At 36.5% G+C, this 12094-nt stretch overlaps 1 protein-coding gene across 5 annotated transcripts in view; it reads right to left on the minus strand.

The window, feature by feature from the left end:
• Positions 1 to 12094, minus strand: part of VPS13B (vacuolar protein sorting 13 homolog B) — a 485884-nt gene that overhangs the window by 99823 nt on the left and 373967 nt on the right. For all 5 annotated transcript variants that reach the window (XM_064442323.1, XM_064442322.1, XM_064442320.1 and 2 more), the window contains exon 35: positions 8992 to 9129. In XM_064442323.1, coding sequence (XP_064298393.1) covers positions 8992 to 9129 — 138 coding nt within the window. The remainder of the gene's footprint in view (positions 1 to 8991; positions 9130 to 12094) is intronic.

Consider the following 12094-nt stretch of genomic DNA (forward strand, 5'->3'; position numbering starts at 1 on the left):
CCACAAACCCCCAAAACCAACCAAACAAATGAGCAGCAATTTTAAAATGACCCAAGTTTGAAATCCAGCTCACACTAGGATCTGGGTTTCTGAACCATTTAGGCATTTTCAAAACAAGTCCCTTATTGACTTTGTTTTCTCCATTAGTGATGTAGTAATAAAGGAGTAAAATAGAATAGATGTTCTTGGCTTTGCTACATAATTAAGTTTGCAAGTTAGTAAATGAGGAAAGGACCCTTACTGCTTGGTGTGACAGCTTTCACATCTAACTACTTTGTCAAAGGCACATTTTATTGCCAAAACTTTCCTATGGTAGAATATCCCAGAAGAGGAAAAAAACAACAAAAAGCCCTACAACCAAAAAACTGCTTATACATAAGTTGATAGAACTGGAGTCAAGCTAAAGCCAGACAGTAAACTGATTAGGAAAGATGTAAAAGGAGATGATTATGAGAGCAGTACTTCTCTCTTGGGCTTCCTTGGGCTAGGGCAGCCAGAGGGTTATGGTGAAGCTCAGCAGTGGCACATGCATGGCACCTGTAGTCCTGGGCCTGTGTTTTATCACTGCTGTTAGTCACTTGTTTTCACAAACACTGTGCTCATCCAAGAGAGCAATTGAAAGAATGGACACTAGGACACCAGAGAAATGCAAATGACTTCCCTGTCTTCTGTTTGGAAACCACACGTGTCACACAGAAAAATGCTGCCGTGAGTGATAAGCTGACAAAAGTTTGTATTCAGTCATTATTATCCAGTGAACCAGTCCCGACAGAAGCATAACTGCAGAAAATATAGCTCCGAAACCTTCACTGCAAATGCTTGAACTATCTCATAATGACATAGGTTATTTTTACAACTGGGAAAAGATTATATGTGGAGATTCTTTGGCATTTTAAGTAAAACGTTCAAAAAATAAAAATCCAATTGAGCAATCAACATGTTTTAGGCTTTGTCCTATTTTACACTTTATACTTAGCAATGTAAAAGCAACTTTATCATTCCATCTAACAAAAACATATTTAAGTGACGGACAGAAACAGTGAAAACTGATGAAATATGAAGAGCTATTTATAGCAGTTGATGAAAATACATGTTCAGCAGCTTCTCCAGTCACTCAAAATGGGCTAAAAAGAGATGTTACAATGTCAAGGGTCACCTAGATGCAGCTGGAATAAAATTTCCAAGGTGCAAAATCCAAGGGTAAGAGTCTTTTTAGATGATTTTAACACCTTGGGAAGCATACCACACAACACTCTGTAGATTCTGTACCAGTAGGAAAACACAGGTTCCTATAATTCAAACAACTCTTTGAATTGATCAAAATTACATCAGAATCACAACAGGGCAAAAGGTAGCTCAAAGCCACCTTTAACTCCTCAATTACATCAGCCTCTCCTTTGCCTGCTAGTGACTGGCTACCACAATTATACCCCAATGCTTTCTTTAGATTTAAGACGTAATAGCAATAACTTATTTTGCCAGGTGTTATCTATTTCCAGCAAATAAACAGTAAAGAAATTACTGTGCTTGGAAATAGATTGCATTCTAGTGAGTTATTTCTGGTTATATTTAAATCAGACTGAACTAGCTTATATGAAAGCAATATCTTTTTATATTAGAGTGTAGCATCTAAGTGTAGAATTTGATGTGTTCTTTCTCAATTTCTTCACTACATCTCTTTAGATTACCCAGTAAATCCATGTCCGTCAGTTAATAGTTTCTAATTACCCTTCACAACTTTCTGAACAGCTACTAGGAAACAGAATGATGAAATAACTATTGAGTTAAAAGGAGATTAGATAAATATAAATAAATTACACTTATTATATGCTCCCACCACACCAGGAGATGACTTAACAGCAAAAGGAAAAGAATCACGTTGCAATAATGAAATCAGAGAGGGAATTCAGGTCCCAGAGGCGATTCTATGGAGTTTATGTTAATGTACACCTTGTGGGGGACCAAAAATCAACTGGAATAGTTTCCTGAAAACTGTTTCCAGCTATTTGCTCATTTAAAAAGTTCCAACTTCACTTGACCCATTAGTCATCATATTACTTACATTTATTATGTATTTTGAAATCTATTACAAAAAACCCAATGGATTCAATATGGCCTGTTTGAACAAAATCATAACATCTATAAAAGAAAACCTATAAGGAGCACTCTGAAATTTCTGTCTGAAACAATTTCTTTCTTTGTCATTTTATTACTTAGAGCTTCAGATAAAAAAATTCAGGGTTATGAGTATTTTACCCTTGTTCTCCATAACATTCAGATTTGTACTGTGAAGATATAACTTTATTCTGTGAACTTGGGATAATGCTGTTACTCAAAAGGACTTTTTATTTGGTGGGCTAAGAATAAGCAGCACAAAAATAACAGAGCTCCTAGCAAGTTTCTTTAGGTCAATCCCAGCTCTTTCTGAATCAGTGAGCTTATTGTAATATATGCCATAACTTAATGTACACCAGGTTACTATTTCTATGACTAATAAACTACAATAGTATTCTCTTAACCTGAAAAACCAGAAAGTAAACTCCATGAAAATTATTTATAAACTTTATTTATAAGGCTGGGATCTTTTCACAGACTATGAGAAATGTTGAACTCAGAGAGAGAAAAATGCGGCATTTTCCAAGAACTTGTTCACTTCTGATACCCCTCCTTCTGCAGTGGATCTTTTATTTCTCATAGCTCATATAGAAAAGGCCAGGTCTTTCCTCCTCTGGGTGGACATGGGTCTTGCCCTTCCCCACCCCAAGAATGCTGTAAAATACTAAACTTCTTAATAAATAGTACTGCCATAGAAGAAACTACTATTTGCCCTGAACTCTTAGGAGGATTGAATTTCCTCATCCTAAGCAGGAGAGGAGCAGACAAAAGGCTTGAAACATTTTACCACCAATAATATTCTTTCTTTCTGGGAGCCACCCATCCTGATGTAAGGAGCCTAACAGAGGAAATCTGAGGAAGGTAAAGGTAATCTTGAGCCCTGATTCTGATTTGGAGTCAGGGTGGCCCTTCAGTAACAGGGAAATGGCTGAATTGCAAAAATTAAATTTATAAAAATAGGAAAGAGAGAGACATGTAAAGAAAAGACTAGCTGTACTGTTCTCAATTGTCCCTGGTCAGGCATCAAAAGAGAGACAAATTAAAAGAAATTGAAAAGCAAGAATAATACAAACGAACTGTTTTTATCCTCTAATTCATCATTCCCAATTTGGATCAAGGGAAAAGAAGGAAGAAACCTGAGACAAGGCTTCAGAGGCCATCTGCAGTCCATCTTGTATTATGCTCCTTTGAGACAGATGCCAATTAGTCTGGAAGAGGCTGGTAGTCACTGCTCAGTATTTCTACCTACTGCCATCTGTGTGCTGCAGCCCCACAGGAACAGCTCTCTAAGGCCAATATGGCAAACTACAGCCTTCAGAGAGCTTAATCAACTTGAGCCATGTGGGGCCTTCCCCAGTGGTAACAACTCCTACTTCCATGACCTAGTATGTCATTGATATTATACAAGGGTGACACGAAGATGTTAACAGCTCTACCTACCCAGTGCCTGGGTTTGAGATCTCAGACAAAGCTCAGTGATGTAATTCTACTACTTTCCTCAAATTATCACAATTGAACCAAAATAAATGGTTGTAGGTCGATAAGACCAAAGACATCCTTCATAAAGGATGGAGGGTTACTGCTATTCATAGGATGTTGACTGAGAGGAAGCAACTGTGCAACTACCAAATATATTACAGAAGCGTGTCAAGGGTTGGGTGGTGAGGCCAAAAGCTATAATGTGGGCATCAGAAGGCACTGCCATGAAAGTCAGGGAAGTTGAAGCACAGCACAGTGAGATGAAATAAATTGTTCCAGGTCATGGAGCAGGTTTGTGGAAAAGAACCCATAAATATTACCTCTCTATCATCTGCTTTGGCTACTAAATAATACACCTATACTAAGACATACTTGAAGAAGAAGGAAAAAAAGGAAAAAAAAAAAAAGAAAATTGGGCAAATGTTTGAAATAAGTTTCAAAAAGAATGCCAATACACTTCAGTGTGCAGTCTTAATTTTCAGTACTTATGCATTTAAGAAACTAAACTTCCTTTAAACTAAGTGTTGTAGACACTGCTTTTAGAAAGGTACTTTGATAATTTTACACATTATTACACTGATATTACAGACAATAGATGTGTCAAAAACAAAGCAATAGCTACAGGCTGGTACACCTGTTTGGAATATTTCTCTTTGCCCTTTTAATCAGATAAATATCATTTCATGGCTACAGTGTCAGTGCTTTAAAAACTTGTTTGTAAAAGAGCAAAGGAAAAAAAAACCTACTAGAAAGCTCAAAAGTTTTGCAAATGACCCAGAGTTAATTAGAAAAGTCTGCACCCTGGCTAGTTCCCCTTCTCACGTGTCAGCTCTCATTAAATCAAAAAATTCTCATTTCAAAGTTAACAAACACCATGGTTAACAAAACTGTTAAACTGGGATCAAGTGGGCACATTCCTAGGTTTATATATGATGTCATGCTAAGCAGCCCACAGCTGAACTTGCAAGTAGTATGAATGATTTTTCAATATATTAAGTATCTGATCTAATGCTAATTTTCTCTCTATAGGCTAACTGTGTTGGGAACAGGTGGCCCTGCTTTCAATTATGGAGGGCTAACATGCCAGTGTGAGGCCTGGATTAGTTCACCTTCTCACAGGGAATTTGCCTCGGTTGGGAATGGATTTATTATGGCTTCACACATGGAACAGAGCTCATGTCAGCTGAGGGCAGTGATACATCATATGATTCAAATTAACCTGCTGTGGACTGTTCCGCAGGGCTGATATTGTGTATTAAAATGACGACATTTTTAAAACAGCTTGAAAGAAACCAGGATTGCTGAAGTGCAATGGTTCCAATTTGTTCCAACTAATCTATCACCTGCTGGAGATATTGTTCTAGTGGGTTTCTTCTGGTAGCTGCTATTTTCCAGGTTTCTCCAAACCACTGACCTTGCTAATGGATACAATTGTTGCCTTTGCAAACAGGCGGAAAAAAGCTGGAGAGTGTGCCATGGTGCAGATTTGTTTGTTGCTTTTTATGCATAATTCTAGATCCACTGCTATGCCCCTAGTGGTGTCCAAACAGTGCCAGTGAGGGACTGGCAGGAAAGAGCAATCCCCCAGGTTCCCCAGTTCTCACTTTATCTTTCATTGGGACACAGTATTTCTTAGATTGTCTGGATAGTTTCTTCTGTAGAAATTATTTTGAAAGGTGAAGCATCAAGGACCACTGTTAATTCACACTTTGCCTAATGTCTTCCCAAGAAATTGCTGGGGGAAGAGGACTTTGGCATAAACCATCTATATTTTGTGTGTATAAGTATTTTAAGGCAATTTGTATGAAGCTGTACTTCATAAACATGCTTTGTATCATTTGCATGCAGACAGACTACATAAAATAGACAGCTTTTATAGCCAAAAAAGCATAGTTGATTTAAAGAAGAAAAAAATCCAAACAAAGGACTAGAGGGTAAAGAATATAAATTTTCAAAACTATTAAAACAAGATGGTCATATTTGTTCCTCACCTAATGAATAATAACTAAGGCTGAAGCAATAAATAGTTCCCTTATATGCATTAGACAAGAATTAGATGTACAATCCAGCAACAGACTGAATATAAAAGAGAGAGGGTCATGTAAACTGATGTAGATGGAATTTAAAAAATTTTAAATAATTAGTTACTGTAGAAAGAGAAAGAATAGTCCTTTAATTCATTGTGGGGTTAAAGTTGAGGTCTGTTCCCACAGGCCTGATGATGAATGCTTATTTCTCCTAGGATCCTATTACCTTAAATCTGGAAGAAATATCATTTTTCTTTACTTGCCAGAAATGTACAAAATAATCAACTCATGTCGCTAGAAGTGCATTAATGTATCCTGTTATTCTCATTTAATTAGTGGTTTCCAAGTTTAGCTACTTGCTGTAGTTTTTTGATCTCCGAGCTAATATGGACTGACAACCTGGTTTCCTGTGTGGTGAAACCATATGATTTTTCTATGGAACACTATTTACTTATCTACTTCAGCTGACAAACTATTTACAAGGAGTACCAGTTTTATCTAACACAGCAAACACTGGGAACCACTTGCAGATTTTTTCTTTTAACTGCTTGCATAGTAGTTTGCATCATAAAACATAGGCATGTTTGATTGCTATAGCTGAAATTTAACCTCAGCACACCAACAACTTATTTTGTAAGAAAAATGACATTACAATTAAACCACTGAACTTTGAACACTTAAAATCTATACAGAAAACTCTACAGTTATCCCAACGGCTACATCCAGACTTTTGTCTGCATAGGTACAGCTTTTAAAAATCTGCTGACATTTCAGAACAGCAGATCAGCTGTACCCAACAGGTAGCACCTACTAGTGAATCCAATGCATTTTAATAATTCACTTACTGCAGTTATAAAACACATATACATAAATGAATATGAAAACACACAGTATGTCCTAAGAAAATATGCCAGTTAGTAGCAGTGTTATTTGCCAAATGTTCCCCAAAAAAGGAGTAGGCCTTTGAGGCCTGCAATAGAAGCGTACTCCAGCATTGCATTTATTTCTTCAATTTATTAACTGTGATGTCTCCCATCATAAATATTGTTCATCTGGTGGCCTCACAAGAGCTCTCAGGAGTTTTGCTGAGGTTCTTGTCCTCAGTGAACAACTGCCAGCTTAGTTAGGATCTGGTGATGTAGACACTTTCTCCAGGCCTGCTGACGGCCAAGCTACCTCACCCTGGAAGAAGTTGTGGTTAGAGGACTTTTCCCCCCAGGAGAGTTAGTAACTTATTTTCCAGTAGCCTGCTGAGGAGCTGTCAAGCTTTCATAACTCTTTGCATGTGCTGTTCTGATGCAATCACATGCGGAAAGCGCCTTCCATTACTCATCCAATGAAACCTCCAGTCCCCAAGGAAGGCTTCTTGGTAAAGGTTAGTTTATTTGAAGAGGCTTTCATAGTGGTAACAGCTGAGATTAGAAAAATCTGCAAAGGCATGCAAAACTGTTTTGCTATACTACACCGGCAAAACTTCATTAAAATTCAGAGTAATTACTGTTGAGTCATGTGTACTGATAGTTCCAATTAGCAGCAAAAAGAAAAAAAAAGCCTGATCTCCTCTAGGATCTCTGGAGGAGATCTCTGAAGTTTTATATGCTTCGTGAGAATAAACAGACTGAAGTTTATGATGCATATTTAGCCAAATACCATGCATGGGAGAGACTTAACACTGATTCAAGATCTGACTGGATTGTTGAGAATGGCGTGGACACTTAGACTACTTGTGAATATATACTTTGCAAGCTGGTACAAACTTCCATGTTTGCTAGGTTAGTTAGAAGTCTGCCCTACTGACAGAAGAGCATCAGGGAAACACCTTCAGGAGTGTAATAAATTAAATATAAAGGCTGCACCAGGAAACTACAGAGAGAACCCTGAGAAAAGGGGAATGCACAGATGAAGGGTCTGGGAATATAAGAATCTGCCAGATGTGGGGAGAGAGGACGCAAAAAAGTTGTGAGGAAAAAAAAAAACCCACAACCTCTGAATAAAAGAAAACCAGTCTGGCAGCGGTGACCAAAAGGCCACTGATAGTAGGTGTCTCTACGCCTTTTGCGCTGGTCATAATTAGAATGAAAATCTACTATTATCATCCATTAATCTTTAGCTCACATGGCAGTAGAACATGCAGTAGGTCTGAAGGTTCAAAGTCCTATTAATAAAGACAAACAAGAATCAATATAACAAAAGCTCTGCACTGTCAGGTGGTTTTAAAATCTTTTAAAGTAATGCTTTTAAGGCAGCACAGAAAAACAAAAAAGGGGCAATGGCGAGGTTGTTCACATCTTTATAGTCTTTCCTTGAGACTGATGCTTGCCTGCATGTAAAAAATGGATTTTCAAGATACTTACCCAAAGTATTTGTAGTCAGCAGGTAAATATGTATGTCTCATTCTCTGGCTGTTCAATTTGATGTCCTGCGGTCTGATTGAAGCAGTGATTACTGCTTCACTCAAAGACAATATGAGCTGTGTTTTCAACACCTAAATTTCTATATTTTCAAGTACCTTGGAAAACTAAATTCTGTGACTTAAATTGGTAACCTTAATATAATGAGAAAACCTTTAATTTCCCTGTCCCTCAGTTGTCTTATGTGAAATGGTGAGGGCATACTATTACATCACCCATGAGAGGCTTGTGCAGGTAAATTAGTATTTCTGCAGTGCTCAGATCCTAAAGCACTAAGCAACACAGAAGAAATAAGTAATTCTGGTTTAGAGCCAGGTTTAGATAGTGTGCTGTAAGACTGCACTATCTTTCACAAAATCAGAATGGATGACTGACAGCAGTTTACAGGAGTTCACTCTAGGAGTGAAACTGCAAGTCATGTTACTTTAAGTAAATGTTAATAAACCTTCATACTACACCACTTATATTCTGTGTTAATTAAAGAAACGCAATATCACTGTTTTTTAAATTTTACAGTATCAACACTTTAGATGATAGGAATTTGCAACGCCAGGTATCCAGATTCCAAAGAACTCAAGGGAAGGCAGCTTATAAAAATCTGCAGGAGCATTTTAAAACTCAGCTTTCATAAGCATAACTGTAATAAAATTTCAGTTGTTCTAGGGCTAGAAGCAGGTAGGTTTCATTCTGTTGGAAATTTGCCAGCCGCAGCTTTTTTGAGGAGTAAAATTTCTAAATTTACCTTGGGAAGAAAATAAATAATTAGACCTTAAACATTACACTGGTCAAGGACTGACCATTCATCAACTTTGATTTCAATTCAGGGCAACTGCTGGAGGAAAACTTCACATTCATTAGCAAGGAATACAACATTTTTCTGATGATCTAATGCGTGTCCTATATGTGCACATCTACGAATAGATTACATTAGAAAATAGAGATTAAAGTGCATTGCTTACCTGGTCCATTAAGGAAGTCTTTAATTTGCACAGTGATAAGAGGAGGTGGAATACCACTTTTAGCATCTACCTCTCCTGCTGCTGTCTGCAACCAAACCTTGCAATAATCCAGAGCTTCTGGTAGAGTCTTCCCAGGATCTACAGGTGATAATGATCATAGTCATTAATGATATTCCAGGAATATGATACATAACAAAAGGCTACATACAAAATTGATTAAATAAAATTAAAAAGTTTAAAATGTAACAGAATAAATAATATTCCTAACACTACTGTTATACACACTATCTGTGCCTGCAGATAGTTGCATGTGTATAAAAATGCAAGCATACATAGGGAAGAGGGCAAAGCTGTAATTACACAAAATGTAGGAAACCTGCAAATATACCAAGTAAAATATGAGTAAAAGACATCAGTTACCACAAGATGACCTTAAATAGCACACAGTTTTAGCTTTAATGCTGATGACACTTAAGCAGTCCTTACAAGAGAATTTGTGCTCAAAACCTGCTACTTCTAGATTGTATTTTCATTGCCACATAGAGAAAATAGTAGCAGAAAGATGAGTGATAAAGGCTAAAAGACCAGAATGCTACCAGATCTCACAAACAGGGTGTATTGACAGTGTGGTTATATTATTCCCTTTGGAGTTTCACTCAATAGCTGATCAGTAGCTATTCTTGCATACCACCTTGATTTGTATTCCTCTGATCAGCTTATAATATTACAATAGCAGATTAAAATTAATTTCCTCCAAGTACTATCCTTGTCTTCATTTTCCACACATCACAAATGGCAAAAACAGTACTGTAAAAATGCTTTTTAGTCTTTAGCAACTCATGACCTTCATTATAATAGTCCTCAATTCTGGCACTACAGATCTTAAATCCTAAATAATCAATTATTCTTTAATATCAAGACTTCCATGTTCATTATTGAATGTCTGCCTCATCCTGAACAATATAATGAGATTTTATTGATGTGATTCTCTCCCATTTTCAGTCAGTTAAAAATGCTATAATTGCTTTATTTGAGATTTACTGAACGGATTATTTTCAAGAACAGTATTTACATACCCACTATTATAGCCAGCATATGGTATCATAGTCATATGTGGACTGGGTATATAAAGTCAGCTTTGGAATTCGTATTTCTTGACCTTATCATGTGATTCATATAAAACTTGGCACATATGAACCCTTATGTGATTTCAAAGAACTTACTGAAACCAATTGATCATGACTTTAGATCTATATGGAAAAGATCAAAAGTTAGCACATTCTTCTGTTTTTATTTGATCAATTTTCAGGCAATGACTTTACAGCAGTATTTGTACTGCATGGCATATACATTACAGCCTTTCCTTCCTTTTATTCCTGCTATACATTTATAAAGTCAGCTCTCAACAGTTATTTAAGAGCTGTCACTGCATACAACAGATTTGTATATTTTCCACTTGAATTTCTACATTATTTATGGTTCCTAGCCCTTTCCTTTAATTACATTAACCAGAATGGTGTGGCACACTCCCTTTTCTACAATAACTGCTTTAGGGAATATCTTGTTTCCTGTGTCTGGAGTTTGCCTAGTATACTGAAAAAAATGATAATAAAAAGCCTTCACCAACAAAGTACACATCTTTTCCAAAATACAGTTTTGTAGTTGTTCTGAGTAGGGATGCTATCTCTAACTTGGATCTATAACATAATGTCTTGTTTTGTGCTCATAGCTCATCATAAATAAGTAATATACTAATGTTTTTCAGAATATATAGTGTAAAGCATTGTAAAAATAACTGAACATTGTGCAATGAACATCACTGAATCAATTAAATTGATCTCTACGTTATTGTTCCTTCAGAAGTATTAGTATAAACATTTAGGTGTACCAATATGGGGCAAAATATTGCAATATGCCATTATTCTGTCTTATAAAGATATCTTCCCATACTGTATATAGAAATCCAGAACTTTTCATAAAATCCAGTAAATCCAGTCAAACATTTCTTTTGAAAAATATATTTACAGGTATTTCTATTGTCCTAAGGTGTGTTTATGTCAGAAAATACCTAATAATTGTTTCAAAGTTGTAGATGTCTAAAGATGAAAATATCTCTGATGAAACGAATTTACATAGCAGAAAATCCTTGCGTGACATAATACATTAGCTATACAAACACTGCCCTCAGGTCACTGGGAATTGCAGCACGTAAGCACAGAATCAAAAAAATAGAGGAACCATGGGGCTCTCAGGAGATTATTTTGCTCTGTCATGTCTCCAAGGAATGCAGCACCATCACCTCTTCATTACCTGGGGCACTGCAGCACTGGGATACATGAATAAAGAAAAGGACTCCAGAACTTACAGATTAGGAACACAACACAAAAAAACCTCAATGCACAAAATTAGCCTGGGTCCAACAAAATATATTACTTTTAATCCAGCACTGGCATTACTGATTTAAAGCATTTTTGTCTTTTTTTTTTTTTTTTTTAATTCAAGTGAAATGTGTTATTTTGAAACCGAGCAAATTCTGGAAGCATGATAGTTTCACTGACACAATTTTGTGTTGCAGGTAATGATCCCAGAGGGCCATGCAAAGAACTAATTTGAGTGCTTCCAAGCACCAAGGCATATGGTTAATGTGGAACCTGGGTAAGACTTGACTGTACATCCCAATATGCCAGATATGAATCACTAAGTTTCTACATGATAAGAAGAAAGCTAAAATCCAGAGGTTTCAAAACTGACTATGCTGGTGCATATCTCAAAAACTTGAAGGAAGTTCCAAATAGGAGCTATAAAATGTATCTGGGTGAGACAAATTAATTTAAATCAAAGGTCAAAAGACTGAAATATATGTATCTTGATTAAAATACCTTCTAAGGTAGAAAATAGCACATGCATTTTCATAGGATTAAGGATCAGGAAAGCAATAAAACAATATCAATCAATCCATCCCTATGCCAAGGACATAGGAATTGCCAGAGAAGCAATTGAATTAAAAAGAGAAAATTTAGGCTGAAAAGTGAAGAACAACTGAAGGGGTGAGCTGTTAGAAAAAGGACTCCTCTCCCTCAAGGAAATGATGGAACCGTTCAGA

The sequence above is a fragment of the Phalacrocorax carbo genome, chromosome 2 (genome assembly GCF_963921805.1).
Source record: "Phalacrocorax carbo chromosome 2, bPhaCar2.1, whole genome shotgun sequence".
NCBI classification, from domain to species: Eukaryota; Metazoa; Chordata; class Aves; order Suliformes; family Phalacrocoracidae; genus Phalacrocorax; species Phalacrocorax carbo.